The 21,888-nt window shown below is 39.4% G+C and overlaps 1 protein-coding gene across 1 annotated transcript in view; it reads left to right on the top strand.

The window, feature by feature from the left end:
* The window catches only part of LOC133658776 (cytosolic carboxypeptidase 4), a 121,947-nt gene extending 104,699 nt beyond the window's left edge, over positions 1-17,248 (top strand). Inside the window, 5 exon segments of the mRNA XM_062061162.1 lie at positions 2,421-2,552; positions 2,680-2,742; positions 5,160-5,273; positions 8,465-8,619; positions 14,568-17,248. Coding sequence (XP_061917146.1) covers positions 2,421-2,552; positions 2,680-2,742; positions 5,160-5,273; positions 8,465-8,619; positions 14,568-14,724 — 621 coding nt within the window. The 3' untranslated portion in view covers positions 14,725-17,248.
* Positions 17,249-21,888: the final 4,640 nt, after the last annotated feature.

Here is a 21,888-nt window from a genome sequence, read left to right as displayed (position 1 = left end):
TGTGTTTGGGGTCATTGTCCTGTTGGAACACCCAACTGCGCCCAAGACCCAACCAGGCTGAAGATTTTAGCTCCTCCTTTTTCATTGTCCCATTTACTCTCTGTAAAGCACCAGTTCCATTGGCAGCAAAACAGGCCCATTGATTGATGGATTGAAACTTTTATTAGTAGATTGCACAGTACAGTACATATTCCGTACAATTGACCACTCAATTTTTCAACTTGTTTAAGTCGGGGTCCACGTTAATCAATTCATGGCCCAGAGCATAATACTACCACCACCATGCTTGACGGTAGGTATGGTGTTCCTGGGATTAAATGACTCACCTTTTCTCATCTAAACATAATATTGGGTATTTTATTATTTTTGTCCATGTGATGTCAGATATGCATAAAAAGGTGTTTTCTTTTGTATTATTATTTTTTTTTAATGAATTAAATAACGTTTATGACAACCTTTTTCCAAAACACAATATAGAATGTGAGATATAACAGGATAATGCATACATTTATCATTGGTTTTCAAAATGCTTGCAAAAAAGTGGTACCCCAAAAAGTTACTGTGGGACCCCAACGCTGATGGAGTATTGGTGCGTGCAAAAACAGCAGCAGGCGGCTGTGGCCTGCGGGCCGGTTCTAATACTAATCAAATATCATCCCGGGGGCCATAGATAACGGGCCTTGACTTTGATACATAGGACTTAAGTGATTACTGTTTTATGTTCCTATATTCAAACATAGTGTTCCTGTTAAAACTGTGTATAGTTACAGATGCCAAAAATATAAAATATTCTTGTAAAATGAAAACTCTGCCTTCTTTTTAATGAATACTTACCTACTATACTACTGTATTTTAATGTTGGTCATTCTAGTGGTAATTAACAGTGACGTGCAGTCACTGGAGGCAGGTGAGGCGGGGCCTCACCTGCCATCATGGAAAGAAAAAGATGTAAAAAGAAAAAAAAATAATTAAATTGTTATATGTATCCAGTGATTATACTATAAAGTTATTTTCCATTTAACTTTACCAGTTTTAGATTATTTTTATTCAAAATCGCTGAATTTTCACATTTGCCGTTCAAATACTGAGAAGAGACTTGCTGTAGTTGAGGCACGTGACTGAGTTGAGCCTCACCATGGATTGCGGACTCGGCTAACTGCTGGCCTGCTGTGCAGTGAGACCGTATTGCTATATGAATTATATTATACATTTCCATAGTTTAGTTAGCTGAGGTATATAATGTACAGTGTATTTTGTCAACAACTGTATGTGTGTAAGTATTTCTTGTGCTGAGCATTCATAAATCTGCTGCGAAGACGCACTTGCTGAGGCTCGCAGTAATCCCGCCTCCTTGTGCCGGTTAATGCACCCCCGCCGTAGAATGCACCCCCTGACGGGAGTGTTGTATCAACTAAAGCCCACACTTAAACTTTCCACGTGCAAGATTGAATATATTTTAAAAAGTTATTTAATAAGAAGCCAAAAAGTGCAAAAACAATAATGTTCGTGTTGGAGGAGTTGTGAATGACCGCAGGGCCACAACAATAGGTACACCTGCAGACTGCAGCACGGATTTCATATTTAAGTCATTCACAACTCCTCCAACACGAACATTATTGTTTTTGCACTTTTTGGCTTCTTATTAAATAACTTTTTTAAATAGATTCAATCTTGCACGTGGAAAGTTTAAGTGTGGGCTTTAGTTATAACACTCCCGTCAGGGGGTGCATTCTACGGCGGGGGTGCATTAATCCAGCACAACAGCTGCGCATGGACCTCATTTATAAGTAAAGGTAAGATCATATTAAAAAAATGTTTATTAAATGTGCTTTTTTGTGTGTTACAGTTTGTATGTGTAAAGTTAAAGTTAAGTTAAAGTACCAATGCTTGTCACACACACACTAGGTGTGGTGAAATTTGTCCTCTGCATTTGACCCATCCCCTTGATCACCCCCTGGGAGGTGAGGGGAGCAGTGGGCAGCAGCGGCGCCGCGCCCGGGAATAATTTTTGGTGATTTAACCCCCAATTCCAACCCTTGATGCTGAGTGCCAAGCAGGGAAGAATGCTGGTATGAGCTTTTAAACATAACCCGTTAACTGCTGCCAATCAAATGGTGAATAAGATACTCTTTAGGGTTCATATGTTTGTAAATCTGACTGTGATGAAGTCAGTGCCTCACCAGCCATGAACCTCACCGCACGTCACTGGTAATTAGAGAGCCAAGTTTTTTTTTATGGCGGTACTTGTTGAAAAACGTTTGAGAACCAATGTGATATAATAAACATTTAAAAGTTAGCGTCCTCTAGGCATTTTTATAATCGTTGCTAACAGCCCCTTTAATTACTTTTTTTCCATTTGTCCTAAGACACCTTCAATTGTTTCTGGTCATTTAAAATCCTCTTTATGTCCTCTTTGTCAGGTCTTCTGTGACTATCATGGCCACTCTCGAAAAAAGAATGTATTTTTGTATGGCTGCAGCGTGAAGGAAACTCTCTGGCAGTCAAGTTCTGCTGTGGACACGGCGGGACTGAAAGAGGACCCTGGATATCGGGTAAGCAAAGTTTGGTGTCTTGCAGAGCCTGATACTGTCAAATAAATTGCTCTCCTGTTCTGGAGTTGAAATGTTGAAAATGTCACTGTTGGGTTTTTTTTCACAATCGCTTTCTCTGTTTCTATAGGCTATTGCAAAGGCCTTAGATCGTGTTGCACCAGCATTTTCTTTCAACAGCTGCAACTACATGGTAAATTCAGTCAACTCTCTATTTCATCATTCCAAGTCACGTGTACTACAATACAAATATGATTGCTGTTGGGTCGATACATACAGCAAATCCATCCGAAATGTTATCATAGACCAGGGGCCTCACGTACAAACTTGTGTAGGCACAAAAACCTGCCGTACGATGAGATGTATCAAAACTGACGTGGAAATGTGCGCAGTCTCACGTCAACTTTAGCTACACTCATAAGTGATGCTGGGTAACAGTTCACATAAGTGCCAATGTTTACTCTTCAGACTTATTGATGTGCACATATGAACAATTACAATTACACCCCCTCCAGGGCTATTCAACAGGTGGCTCACAAGTATAGTTAAACAAACTTGTGAGAGACTCATATTTTTGCCAAAGCTCCTTAAAAAATAAACAAAATCAGACAAAAAGTGAAGGGAGATGTCCGGCCCGCCCGCTCCTTAGCTTTCTGAAAATGTGGCTCCCCAAACTGAGTGAAATATCCCTGCCCGAAAGACATACATACACACGTCATCATCACACAGCACATTAGCTAGTCCGTGATGTCAACATAAAACAATAGTGTTAACCTTATATTGTAAAAATATTGTTCAGTCATAGTTAATCTATAACAGGGGTGGGCAATTAATTTTTACCGGGGGCCGCATGAGCAACCCGAGCACTGCTGGAGGGCCACATCGACAATATTTCCATTAAATTTTGCTCAATATTATTTTTTATATATACCGTAAGATAAATAATAATAATAATAATAATAATAATAATACTTTCATTTAACCTAACTTAACTTTATACCAAAAGCACTGCTTTGGAAATCATCTGTACCCCTTTCAGAGATCACATTTAGTTCCCCTTAAACATCCTCATGTTGCACAATGAAATGTAAGCATAGGATGAAGTGTGCATTCCTGTAACTTTCTCTAGTAACAGCATTCCATGATTAATATCAATAAATTAACATTAATAATAAATGACAGTAAAATAAGCACACGTATGACTGAGGAGTCATAGTGTAACTTTGTGTGGTTTTTGAGTTGTCCAACTTTTTGTGTGGCCATAAACGCACCAGTGGTTTAGTGGTATGCGTGTTGGTGACAGATGACAAGTTGGTTTTGGCCTGGTTTGCACGGCAGAAAATGAGTAGTTTTTCGAGATAGAATTGTTTTACTCATGTTTTTGGTGTGGTTATGGCCAAATATAAACAGTTTTGCTCAATAAAGTGATCGATATAATTCCTGTCCTCGAAGCATCTCGATAGACGTTACAATAATTGAACGGTGTTCAATTGAACGGTGTTGACGAACACCGTTAGGGCCGCTTGTTGTCACTGTCACTCAAAGTTGCATTGCAAAATTACACAGAATAAATGTGTTTATTTTGTTTAGACTTCAGATGGGGTTGATTTGGTGTGCGGCATATATTTGCTGTGCGCAGAGGACGCTTGAGCAGTGCCAAATTGCGCAGGCGCGCACCTTAGAGGGAACATGTCTTGTTGAAAACACGCCATTCGTCATCAACCTTTCTCTTTTTAGCGTCTCGGGTGTAAACCGTGCATCACTTGTCGCTGTGCACCTTCACTCACAGTTTACACACGGACATACGCCCACAAATAACACTTTTCAAAATAAAAGCAGCACAGTTGTATTGCGCGCACGACATAGATGTTTTTTAATCTTGATTTTGTAATTTGTGATTGGCCTCACGCGGGCCGGACAGGGACGCACAAAGGGCCGGATGTGGCCCGCGGGCCGCAGAATGCCCAGGTCTGATCTATAAGAACTGATCAGACTTAGGCTGTGTTGGCAAGGACTTTACAGTACGATACATATCACGATACGATACATTATTGTAATATGTTGCAATATTCTACATAGTTCATTGTCGAAAAAACATGACTAAAAAAATGTAAACATTTATTTTTTATAATTCGGATATTAAGAATCAATGTTATATCATTAGACACATTATTGCTATATATTGCCTCATTGATATATTTTCCCACCCCTCATGTAGAGGGTGATGATGCAGTCATCCCTCATTTATCGCGGCCAATTGGTTCCAGGCCTGACCTTGTTAAATACTTTTCCGCGAAGTAGGATTATTATCAATAAATTAGATATTTTTATAGTTGAAGCATAAAATCATTTGTTTTTTTTAACATAAACATAAACCTTTCTTCAACATGAACATGAACTAGAACCCGTATAGTCACTTTTACACTCTTTTCACACAATATTGTAGCTTTGAGTGTTTTCTTCTGTAGAACACAGCACCCGGAGGATCCTCCAAACGTCATTATGATTGAAGCCGCAATATTTGAAGCGAGGGACGACTGTACCACAGACCAAGTGAACACAAAACACATTGCATTTTTTTCTAATACACATTTAATCTGATTTTCTTAGGTGGAGAAGTCGCGTTCATCCACTGCCAGAGTTGTTGTCTGGAGAGAAATTGGCGTGCTGAGAAGTTACACCATGGAAAGCACCTACAATGGTTTTGACCAGGGAATATACAAGGTTTGCAAAATAGTTTGAGTTATGTTATTATAACTAACACACAGACAAAATAAGTTAAAAGAGCAAAGGTTCCATTCCCCTGGGAGTATTTCTTTCGTCTGGCTCCTTGTATTTCTCCAGGTTGTAACCTCGCCCAAACCTGACGTTTTTGCGCTGTGCGAGCAAAAAGTGTGCAAGCAAGGTTTAGAGTTCATTATTCTACCGCCAAGTGGCTTTTTTTTTTATAACTCCCCATGTTGGCGTTTAAAAGTGGCACATTTCAGACTCTATTTTGTGCATAAGAAATTAGGGCTCTGTTTTTTTTTTTTAAACAATGGACAACAAGTTACACCAGTCCTTGCCTTTATGTAGGGTTACTTTGTAACGCGTTACTGTAACGCCGTTATTTTCGGCGGTGAATAGTAGTCTAACGCGTTATTTTTTTATTCGGTAACTCAGTTACCGTTACTACATGATGCGTTATTGCGTTATTTTACGTTATTTTGTATGTAGTATCGGCTAGAAACTGAAGATCTGAGTGTGTTTTATTGGAGCGCTGCAGTGTCGTCCTTCTGTGTCACAAGGAAGAGAAGAGGCGCGCTTTGTGTGGGTGGATGGGGTGGATGGAGAGGGGGTGGTGCGTGTCTGTGTTTACTAACAAGCCAGAAGTCGAGTTTCTTAACATGGAGATCTTCTCACTACTTTTCTTTTGTCGAGCACATAGAAAATAACATTTTAGTTAAATGTAAGTTGTGTCGTGGATCAAAGATCGTATCTACTGCCCAAAACAGCAATTCAAATCTGCTGAAACAGCTACAAAAGCAACATGCTTCGACGAAGCTAGTAAAGAGACACACAGACTCCGATGCCACTTCAGCTCCACTTAAGGATTTTAACGGAGGGACTGCTAGCCAGGACAAAGTTGATATAGAGCCATTGCAGCTTATGTGCTAGAATACATGCAGGCTATTTCTACAGTTGATTCACCCGCTTTCAGGCAGCTAATTAGCATGATACTGGCGTCAAACAGCAAATGGCACGGAAAACATGTTCCACGTACCTGGACAGTGGAATAAATAATGGATATAAACTTAAACAAATAAACATGGAAAGCGAGCTAAAGAAAACACTCCAAACTCTGCCTCTGCTCATCATTCAGTACTGAAGGTATACACTCTGTCAATTCTCTTATATACTCTTTCATTCTAGACTTCTAGAGTGTTTGATTATCACATCACTCTAAATGTATAGACTATAAAGTTCACAAACATAAAGAGGGATCCTAGTGGGCCAGGCCAATCTTTCCTTATCTCTAAACTAAAACTGGGGAAATGCGTAGAGTGTTCTGGGCTTCAGTACAGTGTTGATCTCCTGAAGATCTCCAGAAAATGACCCACGATCAACATTTTTGGCCTCAGGTCTGATCCGAATTTGAGTACCAATCCCATACTTTGACAATAGAATATACAAATGCAAATTAGGGATGGGCCACCAATCAGTGGAAAAGTATGTGATCGCCAATCCTGATTAAAGCCTTTAATGCCAATTAGAAATGCTGATCCCCTCTGGCCAAAACTTTATTTATTTTCAGGTCATCTGTTAAAAAGCAGCTAATTATGTGTTCCATACACAGTGTGGAGTCACTCCCCTCAGCTAATAATAATCACCTCCATTACGCAAAATAAACTGCCCTTCTCAGTGTCTTAAAGGCCTACTGAAATGATTTTTTTTTATTTAAACGGGGATAGCAGATCTATTCTGTCATACTTGATCATTTCGCGATATTGCCATATTTTTGCTGAAAGGATTTAGTATAGAACAACGACGATAAAGATCGCAACTTTTGGTATCTGATAAAAAAAGGCTTGCCCCTACCGGAAGTAGCGTGACGTAGTCAATTGAACATATACGCAAAGTTCCCTATTGTTTACAATGATGGCCGCATGAAGTGAGAGAGATTCGGACCGAGAAAGCGACGATTACCCCATTCATTTGAGCGAGGATGAAAGATTTGTGGATGAGGAACGTTAGAGTGAAGGACTAGAGAGGCAGTGCAGGGTGTATCTTTTTTCGCTCTGACCGTAACTTAGGTACAAGGGTTCATTCGATTCCACACTTTCTCCTTTTTCTATTGTGGATCCAGGATTTGTATTTTAAACCACCTCGGATACTATATCCTCTTGAAAATGAGAGTCGAGAACGCGAAATGGACATTCACAGTGACTTTTATCTCCATGACAATACATCGGCGAAGCTCTTTAGCTACGGAGCTAACGTGACAGCATCGGGCTTAACTGCAGATAGAAACTAAAAGAAATAAACCCCTGACTGGAAGGATAGACAGAAGATCAACAATACTATTAAACCCTGGACATGTAAATACACGGTTAATGCTTTCCAGCCTGGTGAAGCTTAACAATGCTGTTGCTAAAAACGGCATTGAAGCTAACTTAGCTACGGGACCTCACAGAGCTATGCTAAAAACATTAGCTATCCACCTAGGCCAGCCAGGCCTCATTTGCTCATCAACACCCGTGCTCACCTGCGTTCCAGCGATCGACGGAGCGACGAAGGACTTCACCCGATCATCGATGCGGTCGGCGGCTAGCGTCGGATAGCGCGTCTGCTATCCACGTCAAAGTCCTCCTGGTTGTGTTGCTGCAACCAGCCGCTAATACACCGATCCCACCTACAGCTTTCTTCTTTGCAGTCTTCATTGTTCATTAAACAAATTGCAAAAGATTCACCAACACAGATGTCCAGATCACTGTGGAATTTTGCGATGAAAACCGAGCTTTTTGTATTGGATACAATGTGTCCCAATACTTCCGTTTCAACCATTGACGTCACGCGCATACGTCATCATACATAGACGTTTTCAACCGGAAGTTTCGCGGGAAATTTAAAATGTCACTTTATAAGTTAACCCGGCCGTATTGGCATGTGTTGCAATGTTAAGATTTCATCATTGATATATAAACTATCAGACTGCGTGGTCGGTAGTAGTGGCTTTCAGTAGGCCTTTAAGTACCTGCACCATTTTGGAAGTACCAGTTTGGTACCAGCAGAGGTTCAGATGTAAACGACCCATATGGCCTTTTTTTTACACCCTGGTAAAAAAAAATTAAACAAAGTTACTGCGGCAATGCACTCCTATTTTGAAATTCAGACTCTCTCTTTGTTTTTCTCACCATTTTTTTCTACGTTTAAAGGGTCTGCATATGGGAATCCGAGAGCTGGAAGAAATGGGAATGAAGTTTTGCCACAGTCTGCTGTCCGTGACTAAAGATACAAAGGAACTTTATGACACGAGTCTGGTCAGTTACATGAACCTGGACCACAACATCCAGGACCATAAGTCACACAAGTAAGATTTCATCTTGTCTAGGGTTGCGTGTTATAGACAATAAAAATATAAATTATACGATGGAGCTTGTAGTACGATTGTTATATTGTGATGATGCATGTTGATAACACGTTCTTGACAGCGACAGGAAACGAACGTGCCCTCAACTAATGTAGCATTCTTTGAAGTGGCTAATGTCCCTCCACAGTGCACAGCCAGGTGTATAGCCTCGCGTCACGTAGCTTGCGTCCCCTCTGACGTTTGATTTATAGTTCTTCCGTGGCTGGGGTGGCGCCAGACTTGTAATTCTCTTCCAAAACACTAAGGGGCAGTGTCTCCAGAAGGAGTAACTGCAGCTGTAGATACTGTATTTCTTTTCCGTGAAGAGGGACGATAGACGACAACCACAACATCGTCATCTTTGTCTACACTGGAACTAATCATTCAGAATCATCAGTTTACTTTTAATGGACATTTTACAAACCCCGTTTCCATATGAGTTGGGAAATTGTGTTAGATGTAATATAAACGGAATACAATGATTTGCAAATACATTTCAACCCATATTTAGTTGAATATGCTACAAAGACAACATATTTGATGTTCAAACTAATAAACTTTTTTTTTTTTTGCAAATAATCATTGACTTTAGAATTTGATGCCAGCAACACGTGACAAAGAAGTTGGGAAAGGTGGCAATAAATACTGATAAAGTTGAGGAAGGCTCATCAAACACTTATTTGGAACATCCCACAGGTGAACTGGCAAATTGGGAACAGGTGGGTGCAATGATTGGGTATAAAAACAGCTTCCCAAAAAATACTCAGTCTTTCACAAGAAAGGATGGGGCGAGGTACACCACTTTGTCCACAACTGCGTGAGCAAATAGTCAAACAGTTTAATAACAACATTTCTCAAAGTGCAATTGCAAGAAATTTAAGGATTTCAACATCTACGGTCCATAATATCCTCAAAAGGTTCTGAGAATCTGGAGAAATCACTCCACGTAAGCGGCATGGCCGGAAACCAACATTTAATGACCGTGACCTTCGATCCCTCAGACGGCACTGTATCAAAAACCGACATCAATCTCTAAAGGATATCACCACATGGGCTCAGGAACACTTCAGAAAACCACTGTCACTAAATACAGTTGGTCGCTACATCTGTAAGTGCAAGTTAAAGCTCTACTATGCAAAGCGAAAGCCATTCATCAACAACACCCAGAAACGCCGCCGGCTTCTCTGGGCCCGAGATCATCTAAGATGGACTCATGCAAAGTGGAAAAGTGTTCTGTGGTCTGACGAGTCCACATTTCAAATTGTTTTTGGAAATATTCGACATCGTGTCATCCAGACCAAAGGGGAAGCGAACCATCCAGACTGTTATCGACGCAAAGTGTAAAAGCCAGCATGTGTGATGGTATGGGGGTGCATTAGTGCCCAAGGCATGGGTAACTTACACATCTGTGAAGGCACCATTAATGCTGAAAGGTACATACAGGTTTTGGAACAACATATGCTGCCATCTAAGAGCCGTCTTTTTCATGGACGCCCCTGCTTATTTCAGCAAGACAATGCCAAGCCACATTCAGCACGTGTTTCAACAGCGTGGCTTCGTAAAAAAAGAGTGCGGGTACTTTCCTGGCCCACCTGCAGTCCAGACCTGTCTCCCATCGAAAATGTGTGGCGCATTATGAAGCGTAAAATACGACAGCGGAGACCCCGGACTGTTGAACGACTGAAGCTCTACATAAAACAAGAATGGGAAATAATTCCACTTTCAAAGCTTCAACAATTAGTTTCCTCAGTTCCCAATCGTATATTGAGTGTTGTTAAAAGGAAAGGCCATGTAACACAGTGGTGAACATGCCCTTTCCCAACTACTTTGGCACGTGTTGCAGCCATGAAATTCTAAGTTAATTATTATTTGCAAAAAAAAAATAAAGTTTATGAGTTTGAACGTCAAATATGTTGTCTTTGTAGTGCATTCATTTGAATATGGGTTGAAAAGGATTTGCAAATCATTGTATTCCGTTTATATTTACATCTAACACAATTTCCCAACTCATATGGAAACGGGGTTTGTACTTATAAACCATCGCAACGATGGACTGTGCAACTTCTGAAAGAGGACGCTATTATTATTTGCAGCACTATTCAGCCGTTTTGAGACATGAGACAAAAAAGAGCTATTATGTAAATAAAATTGTTTAATAACTATTGTAAATTAACGACATGTTGGTGTTTATCTTTATGGCAGGGGTGTCCAAACTTTTTCCACTGAGGGCCGCATTCTGAAAAATCAAAGCAAGCGGGGGCCATTTTGATATTTTTTATTTTATACGGGGACGGCGTGGCGAAGTTGGTAGAGTGGCCGTGCCAGCAATCGGAGGATTGCTGGTTACTGGGGTTCAATCCCCACCTTCTACCATCCTAGTCACATCCGTTGTGTCCTTGTGCAAGACACTTCACCCTTGCTCCTGATGGCTGCTGGTTAGCGCCTTGCATGGCAGCTCCCGCCATCAGTGTGTGAATGTGTGTGTGAATGGGTGAATGTGGAAATACTGTCAAAGCGCTTTGAGTACCTTGAAGGTAGAAAAGCGCTATACAAGTATAACCCATTTATCATTTATCATTTATCATTTTAAAACCAATACAATATATGTATAAAAAATATACATTTAGGCCTCCACTCAGGCTTGATCCCGGGGACCCCAAAGGATTTTGGTCAAAAAAATATTAAAAATGTGTCATTATTCAGTATTATTATTTTTATTATTATTTAGTTTCAAATCTCTAGATCAACATTAGGTCTACCTGTCAATATAACGGTTTTAATGATTTAAGTTGTATCCTCTTGTTGTCAAAGAAAACCCTGTTTTTTTATGGAAAAAATACAAAATATGCAATATTTTCACACAATAAAATTTTTAAGTGGAATATTTGAGATTATATAATAATTGGAGCCTTAAAAAGGTCAATGACTCATAACAACATTGATTTTAATTCATTATTGTTTTTTGAGCAATGACACTTAAAAACAAGTCATACTAAAATTATTGGGGATCCAAATAATTATAGTGTTAAAAAATATATATATATATATATTTTTTTTACTGTTTACTTTTAACACAATAATCTCGAGATCAACTTCAGATCTATCCGTCAATTATACGTTTTATTGTTGTTTATGTTTTTCGTTTGTTCGTTTTAGGCCCTTCTTTATAAAAAACAACTCAGTTTTTTATATGGCAAACACAAAATATGCAACATTTTCCCCCAAAATATCTCAGATGTGACGTAATTGGAGCCTTGAATAGGTCAATTATTCATAATGACATTGATTTTGATTCATTATTATTTTTTAAAGAAAGAAACAGCCTGCATGGCAGCTTTGTGTTATTAGAGTAAACATTGCGACATGTTCTTGTTACATTTCACCTGTTTGCTCTTTTATACCACTTATCATGTTTTAAATTGTTTTCATTCTTATTTTTAAAATGTGCCGTGAGGCCATTAAAAAATGACCTGCGGGCCACAAATGGCCCCAGGGCCGCACTTTGGACACCCCTGCTCTATAGTCATGTTCAGAGTTCCCAAATGTTCGTAAGTATACTGCGCCTGAAATGTTATTGACGGAGAATGAGAAGTGTTGTGTGTGAGAGAAAAAGACATGAGTGCACGAGAGAGTATGTGTCGGAATTCAACCTGTTAGAACAAGATTGGCAATATATGTTGAAAAGAGTGTCATACTTTGTGACTTCCTCTGGATGCAACAACAACACAATAAGCTGAAAAACACACATTAAGTAAATAGAATAAGCAAATAAACTATGTTTCTTAAAAATATAATTATTACTGGAGGACGACGACAAGTTAAACATGCTACGCTACACATCGTAGGTGGATTTGAGCCCATGAATGTAAACAAAGGTGGGCGGATTGATACAAAAATCAGAAGGGACTTTACCAAGTAGAATATCATTATATGATCGGTACTATAGTGGTGATATTTTTTACTATTCAAAAATGTTTTTGTTGTTTTTGTTTACAAACACAGGAAATGAATCCATTGACATGGGAGGAATTTAAGGGAATTTAATTGGGATCAAAAATGTAATCATTCAATGATCTTGAAAATGCTTTCAGTGTTGATATGACCAATACTGCCCCTGTAACTACTTGGTATTTCAGGTTAAAGTAACCAGATATTAACAGGAATTTAACAAGTGGAATAAGTAATCATAATAGTTTGGAGAAAATAATCCAACTGGAAATGACGCATTATATTACAGCCAAATTAAAGGCCTACTGAAATGACATTTTCTTATTTAAACGGGGATAGCAGATCCATTCTATGTGTCATACTTGATCATTTCGCGATATTGCCATTGTTTGCTGAAAGGATTTAGTAGAGAACATCGACGATAAAGTTCGCAACGTTTGGTCACTGATAAAAAAAGCCTTGCCTGTATCGGAAGTAGCGTGACGTCACAGGTTGTGGAGCTCCTCACATCTGCACATTGTTTACACCAGCAGCGAGAGCGATTCGGACCGAGAAAGCGACGATTACCCCATTAATATGAGCGAGGATGAAAGATTCGTGGATGAGGAAAGTGAGAGTGAAGGATTAGAGTGCAGTGTAGGACGCCAGGGTGTATCTTTTTTCGCTCTGACCGTAACTTAGGTACAAGCTGGCTCATTGGATTCCACACTTTCTCCTTTTTCTATTGTGGATCACGGATTTGTATTTTAAACCACCTCGGATACTATATCCTCTTGAAAATGAGAGTCGAGAACGCGAAATGGACATTCACAGTGACTTTTATCTCCACGACAATACATCGGCGAAGCACTTTAGCTTCGAAGCTAACGTGATAGCATTGTGCTTAACTGCGGATAGAAAACAGAAGAAACATGCCCCTGACTGGAAGGATAGACAGAAGATCAACAATACTACTATTACTTCTACTATCAGGAGACACCGAACCAAACCCTGGACTTGTAACCACACGGTTAATGCTGTCCCGCCTGGCAAAGCCTAGCTATGCTGTTGCTAACGACGCCATTGAAGCTAACTTAGCTACGGGACCTCGACAGAGCTATGCTAAAAACATTAGCTCTCCACCTACGCCAGCCCTCATCTGCTCATCAACACCCGTGCTCACCTGCGTTCCAGCGATCGACGGCGCGACGAAGGCCTTCACCACGATCATCGATGCGGTCGGCGGCTAGCGTCGGATAGCGCGTCTGCTATCCAACTCAAAGTCCTCCTGGTTGTGTTGCTGCAGCCAGCCGCTAATACACCGATCCCACCTACAACTTTCTTCTTTGCTGTGTCCATTGTTCATTAAACAAATTGCAAAAGATTCACCAACACAGATGTCCAGAATACTATGGAATTTTGCAATGAAAACAGACGCTGTTTGTTTTGGGACACAGTGGTGTCCCAATACTTCCGCACGTTTTCAGCCGGATATTTTCCGGGAAATTTAAAATTGCACTTTATAAGTTAACCCGGCCATATTGGCATGTGTTGCAATGTTAAGATTTCATCATTGATATATAAACTATCAGACTGCGTGGTCGGTAGTAGTGGCTTTCAGTAGGCCTCTAAGAGCCTTTGCAACACATTTTAAAATGGTTGTATTATCCTTTATATGCCTGATAATAAATTGTGATATACTTCATTATCACAAGAGTCTGCAATATATATTGTGATTTTAGGCCACATCGCCTATCTCTAATCCTGACTATTTTTAAGTCATTCTTGGGTTATTGAGACACATTTGAGTACATTTTGTGTTATGGCATATCCAATGTCAAGTTAGCATCGAGCTAGTGCATTTGGAAAAGTGTAGCACTTTCTATCAGGCATACTTGCCGTGTTGGCATGGGAAATTGCAATATTACTTAAAAGTTGATTGCAGATTGTAATACACTTCTTTCTTGTCTTCTCTCATCCAGCATTTTTGAAGACGACGAGCCTCCATGTGCTGAAGAAATTGAATATTCCACCGAGTGTCCTGGCCTTCGTGGCCGTGATTTAGAATCCGATGTAAACAAATGCATGGCCTGCACAGGTGAAGAGGAGGGTAAACAAATGCATGGCCTGCACAGGTGAAGAGGAGGGTGTTGCTCACCTTGACGGCAGTTAAGTGCTGCACATGAACACACTTCAGAAACAACATCAACTTTTCTTTGGCCTTGAACGCTGATATTTTCAAACACACGTAGTTTTTTCACACTGTTAAAAATGAAATAATGCGGTCCAAACAGGACCAGATGAAAACCAAACACGCGTTCATATATGCGTGCAAGTGGGCTCTATTGCGGCTCAAAACACCAAATAATAACTCACCAAGTGCGAATAAAACCAGGCGACGGTTACCATAACCCAGTGGAAAGCTGAGATAAAATCACAAAGAAATAATAGTTCATTGTAAGCCCAGAAGTGTGAATACATGAATTTTGCTTTCAGAGTAATCTGCGTTTGGACAAGATTATTGCAATATTTTTTTTGTGGTTAATCACATTCGTTAACATGCTAATTTTGACAGGCCTAAATTGAAAAAAAAAAAAAAAAAGTTTAAATTAGTGCTTTCAAGTAATTTCTTATATCTTTAATAAGGTGAATCATACTTTAGAATTTTGATAAATCACTATCACTCACAGTTGACAACATGTTTGCCGTTCGCTGCTTTTTGTCAACGTACTAGTAGCATTCTTGCTAACGGCTGCATAAAAAAAGAGTTTTGCTTTGAATTTAACCTGTGTTTACCAGTTTTGGGTTAGTTTCTGAAAACCAGTAACTAGTTACGGTTACTAGTTAATTTATTTCAAAAGTAACTCAGTTACTAACTCAGTTACTTACACCAAAAAGTAATGCGTTTCTGTGAAAAGTAACTATTTAGTTACTTATATTCTTTTCTGTAATTTTTTTTAAGGCCCCCTTTAATGCCCCTTTAGGCTTCATTTCAGTACTGTTATTGCACTGGAGAATAATACAATGTGTTGATCAACTTGACATGCATTTGCACCACTGAACTCTGCTAAGCCATGTGGTCTACATACAACACACAAAGACAAAGATATGTTTCAAAGGGCCAATTTGTTTCAGGCCAGAACAAATTGACATAACTATTTTAAATAGCTGCAACATAACATACATAAGTAACAAACAGCATAATAACAACATAGCTGTAAAGCAAGGAAGGCACACACTACATACACAAAGCCTAACCAGGCGTTTTTTTTCTCTCAAAGAATTCTGAAATAAAATCATGTCTGAAGCCCAGAACACTCTACACATTTCCCCAGTTTTAGTTTAGAGATAAGGAAAGATTGGCCTGGCCCACTAGGATCCCTCTATAAAGTTCACAAACGGACTTTATAGTCTATACATTTAGTGTGATAATCAAACACTCTAGAAGTCTAGAATGAAAGAGTATATAAGAGAATTGACAGAGTGTGTGTACCTTCAGTGCTGAATGATGAGCAGAGGCAGATGCCTCGTTAAAATCCAGCCGCTGTTGCTTAGGAGGTGACGTGTGTCTCTCTTTACTAGCTTCGTCGAAGCATGTTGCTTTTGTAGCTGTTTCAGCAGATTTGAATTGCTAGGATAGGATCTTTGATCCAAGACACAACTTACATTTAACTGAAATGTTATTTTCTTTGTGGTCGACAAAAGAAAAGTAGTGAGAATATCTCCATGTTAAGAAACTCGACTTCTGGCTCTGCCATGATGTAAACACAGACACGCCCCCTCCCACACACACACATACACAGCGCGACTCTCTTTTCCGGTCACCTCTTCTGCAGCGCTCCAATAAAACACACTCAGATCTTCTCAGTTTCTAGCTGATACTACATAAAAAATAACGTAAAATAACGCAGTAACGCATCATGTAGTAACGGTAACTGAGTTACTGGATATAAAAAATAACGCGTTAGACTACTATTTACCGCCAAAAGTAACGGCGTTACAGTACTTTGTAACGCGTTAGTCCCAACACTGGTGTTTACACATGACTATTGCAATACTTTTTCTGACTAATCGCATGTGTCATGTTAACTTTGAAGGCCCCAATTTTTTTTGTTGAATAAGGATTACATTTCGTGCTTGACAAACCGATTCATTTCTTAAATCAAATGAATAACACTTTTGAATTTAGATTAAAGCGGTTGCCACGGGTATACTGCACCAAAGTTGTTTGTTGTCCACTGTCGGCCCAAAACACCAAATATGCTGTCACCAAATGCGATTAAAACCAGGCAATGTTACCAAACCCCAGTGGAAAGCAAAGCTAAAACCACAAACAAATAATAGTTAATTCTAAACCCAGAAGTGTGAATAAGTTAATTTTGCTTTTAGATTAATCTGACTTTTCATTTTTAGTGACACGTCAACACATGAACATCAACCTGTTGACAAAAATAGACAAGAAAAATATTAGTGTTCATGCAGCTTTAGAATCCTATTTGTTTTCAGGGGAGAATCCGATGGCAAACAATATAAAAAAAAATGTAAAAGTGTCCCTAATTTTTGCATAAAATGCAGTGGTATTGTTTTTTTTACATGAATTATTTATTTAAATACTTTGTTAATGTCATACTGTGTGTCTGTAACGATACAATCTGGACAAATAAAGTGCATTGTAGACGTTTAAAGGTGTGGTCGTGTGAATATTTCATAGCTTTCGTCTGATGCTTTGAAGGGGTCAGTGACTGGAAAAAGAAGCGCTGCTGGAGATGAAACCAGAAACAAGTGTGCTCAGGTAACCTGCTCCAATGGGGCCCAGATCTGACCCCCCACTGAGCCATCATCTCGATCTTATCTTCCATTAGCCAATAGGAGCTGGCTCAGTATCCACAGATATGGATCTGATATTATCACATGGCCAAAGTGAGTAAGACTAGCTGGGTAATGTAGCCATGTCTCTGTTACGCAACTGACTCTTGGGCCGTGATCTTTGTCCCACTCAATATTTAAGTCATTTGGCTCGGCCAAATCTTGACATTGATCAAGCTCTAAGTTAGGTTCAAAGCTAGAATCAACAAGGCTATATTCTTATTACATAGACCAGGGGTCACCAACCTTTTTGAAAGCAAGAGCTACTTCTTGGGTACTGATTAATGCGAAAGGCTACCAGTTTGATACACACTTAAATAAATTGCCGAAAATAGCCAATTTGCTCAATTTACCTTTAGCTCTATGTTATTATTAATAATTAATGATATTTACACTTAATTGAACGGTTTAAAAGAGGAGAAAACACGAAAAAAATGACAATAAAATTTTGAAACATAGTTTATCTTCAATTTCGAGTCTTTAAAATTCAAAATTCAACCGAAAAAAAGAAGAGAAAAACTAGCTAATTTGAAACTTCTTGAAAAAATAAAAAATAAAATTTATGGAACATCGTTAGTCATTTTTCATGACTAAGATTAATTTTAGAATTTTGATGACATGTTTTAAATAGGTTAAAATACAATCTGCACTTTGTTAGAATATATAACAAATTGGACCAAGCTATATTTCTAAAAAAGACAAATCATTATTTCTTCTAGATTTTCCAGAACAAAAATGTTAATAAATTCAAAATACTTTGAAATAAGATTTAAATTTGATTCTACAGATTTTCTAGATTTGCCAGAATAATTTTAATCATAATACATTTGAAGAAATATTTCACAAATATTCTTCGTCGAAAAAACAGAAGCTTTAATGAAGAATTAAATTAAAATGTATTTATTATTCTTTACAATAAAAAAAATAAATTTACTTGAACATCGATTTAAATTGTCAGGAAAGAAGAGGAAGGAATTTAAAAGGTAAAAAGGTATATGTGTTTAAAAATCCTAAAATACTTTTTAAGGTTGTATTTTTTCTCTAAAATTGTCTTTCTGAAAGTAATAAAAGGCAAAGTAAAAAAAATAATGAATTTATTTAAACAAGTGAAGACCAAGTCTTTAAAATATTTTCTTGGATTTTCAAATTCTATTTGAGTTTTGTCTCTCTTAGAATTAAAAATGTCGAGCAAAGCGAGACCAGCTTGCTAGTAAATAAATACAATTTAAGAAATAGAGGCAGCTCACTGGTAAGTGCTGCTATTTGAGCTATTTTTAGAACAGGCCAGCGGGCTACTCATCTGGTCCTTACGGGCTACCTGGTGCCCGCGAGCACCGCGTTGGTGACCCCTGACATAGACCGAGGTGCATCTGTATGTTGATTTAATAACAATGCTTTTGTAAACACTCTATACCTTTTGTTCATTCACTCTCAGAAAGGACATACAGTATGTCTTTCATAGGGCAACTGGAGCTTACCACCAAATGTATGCACAACAATGGAGGCAGAGTGGTAGAAGTGCCTTGCGTAATGACACAACAGCAGACTGACTAGGATTGCTGGAGGAGCTTACTGGAAGAAATGGGAAACGACGGGTTTGCTTATTGTTTTTATTAAAGGCCTACTGAAATGAAATGTTCTTATTTAAACGGGGATAGCAGGTCCATTCTATGAGTCATACTTGATCATTTCGCGATATTGCCATATTTTTGCTGAAAGGATTTAGTAGAGAACATCGACGATAAAGTTCGCAACTTTTGGTCGCTGATAAAAAAAGCCTTGCCTGTACCGGAAGTAGCGTGACGTCACAGGTTGAAAGGCTCCTCATATCTGCACATTGTTTACACCAGCAGCGAGAGCGATTAGGACCGAGAAAGCGACGATTACCCCATTAATTTAAGCAAAATGAAAGATTTGTGGATGAGGAAAGTGAGAGTGAAGGATTAGAGTGCAGTGCAGGACGCCAGGATGTATCTTTTTTCGCTCTGACCGTAACTTAGGTACAAGGGCTCTCTGGATTCCACACTTTCTCCTTTTTCTATTGTGGATCACGGATTTGTATTTTAAACCACCTCGGATACTATATCCTCTTGAAAATGAGTCAAAAACGCGAAATGGACATTCACAGTGACTTTAATCTCCACGACAATACATCGGCGAAGCACTTTAGCTTCGGAGCTAACGTGATAGCATCGTGCTTAACTGCGGATAGAAACAAAATAAATAACCCCCTGACTGGAAGGATAGACAGAAGATCAACAATACTATTATTACTTCTACTATCAGGAGACACCGAACCAAACCCTGGATCTGTAACCACACGGTTAATGTTGTCCCGCCTGGCGAAGCCTAGCAATGCTGTTGCTAACGACGCCATTGAAGCTAACTTGGCTACGGGACCTCGACAGAGCTATGCTAAAAACATTAGCTCTCCACCTACGCCAGCCCTCATCTGCTCATCACCACCCGTGCTCACCTGCGTTCCAGCGATCGACGGCGCGACGAAGGACTTCACCCGATCATCGGTGCGGTCAGCGGCTAGCGTCGGATAGCGCGTCTGCTATCCACCTCAAAGTCCTCCTGGTTGTGTTACTGCAACCAGACGCTAATACACCGATCCCACCTACAGCTTTCTTCTTTGCAGTATCCATTGTTCATTAAACACATTGCAAAAGATTCACCAACACAGATGTCCAGAATACTGTGGAATTTTGCGATGAAAACAGACGCTGTTCGTATTGGGACACAATGGTGTCCCAATACTTCCGCACAATCCGTGACATCACGCGCAAACGTCATCATACCGAGACGTTTTCAGCCGGATATTTCCCGGGAAATTTAAAATTGCACTTTATAAGTTAACCCGGCCGTATTGGCATGTGTTGCAATGTTAAGATTTCATCATTGATATATAAACTATCAGACTGTGTGGTCGGTAGTAGTGGCTTTCAGTAGGCCTTTAAAGTAAAAGTGTTGATTACAGGTACTAATCACAAAGATAGTTTTTTGTCAACAAGAAGGGGTCAGCTTTACTCTCCGACAATGTTATGGGTATGGTTTTGGTATCAGATGATACAATATTGTACGTCACATATTTTCATTTTCCAGAAGTGGGAAAAAGCAGATTACTCAAAAAGGTTCATTATGTCTTTTTATTCATATACTTTTTCAAATGTTCTTGTAATCCAGACCATGTTTTCGGTATATTAGATAGAATCTTTACCTGACATGTTTCGACTGTCGAAGTGAAGTGAAGAACAATCTGAAATGAAGAACATAACCTTAGCATACATTAGGGGAATAACTGAACCAATACAGCGGGTCATGAAAAAACATCAAATAAATTAAACAGTTAAACCTCACACAGAAACAAGACAGTTTTATCAGCTGTGCTGATAGAAGGCAAAGTGTGTGGACGCAACCTCTCACTGGCGTGTCTAGAAGGTGGCCTAGAATCTGATAGGCCACCCCACTCAGAGGCCTAATGATTGTAAACATACGAAGGTAGCGGAGTAAGACAGCGGCTGGTGTTCTGTCCTCACATTTTGTGCTTCATCCAGTTATTGTCACGTGTGGGTTTACGCAGCTTACTGCGAGGTTTGTTCTCCCGGGATGCAAACAGACCATTCCGGACAAAGCGTGCAGGGAAAAACATGATTTAATTCTCAAAACTCAAAAAGGTAGAAAAACGGAAAACAAGGCGAAAGCACAACGCGCTGATCGCACTTGGAGTTCAAGTAAATACTTAGTAGTGATGGGTCCGGCAACACCGATGCATAGAGTGAAACCCTGTGTCGGTTTTAGAAAGTCACGTGACCGATCATGAGCTGTTTTGGTCACGTGACCGATACGCGAACTGTGTCGCACTCCCGCCTCCTCTGTGCCCTGTGAGCAACGTTCCCTCTAAGGTGCGCGTCGGCGCAATTGCGCACTGCTCAAGCGTCCTCTGCGCACAGCAAATATATGCCGCGCACCAAATCAAACCCATCTGAGTTCTAAACAAAATAAACACATTTATTCTGTGTAATTTTGCAATGCAACTCTGAGTGACAGTGACAACAAGCGGCCCTAACGGTGTTCGTCAACACCGTTCAATTGAACACCGTTCAATTATTGTAACGTCTATCGAGATGCTTGGAGGACAGGAATTATATTGATCACTTTATTGAATAAAACTGTTTATATTCGGCCATAACCACACCAAAAACATGAGTAAAAAACTTCCATCTCGAAAAACTAGTCATTTTCTGCCGTACAAACCAGGCCAAAACCAACTTGTCATCTGTCACCAACACGCATGGTGCGTTTATGGCCACACAAAAAGTCGGACAACTCAAACACCACACAAAGTTACACTATGACTCCTCAGTCATACGTGTGCTTATTCTACTGTCATTTATTATTAATGTTGATTTATTGATATTAATCATGGAATGC

The sequence above is a fragment of the Entelurus aequoreus genome, linkage group LG10 (genome assembly GCF_033978785.1).
Source record: "Entelurus aequoreus isolate RoL-2023_Sb linkage group LG10, RoL_Eaeq_v1.1, whole genome shotgun sequence".
In the NCBI taxonomy this organism is placed as follows: Eukaryota; Metazoa; Chordata; class Actinopteri; order Syngnathiformes; family Syngnathidae; genus Entelurus; species Entelurus aequoreus.
Note: the sequence above shows the minus strand (reverse complement) of the source record. Positions and strands in the feature narration are given on the sequence as shown.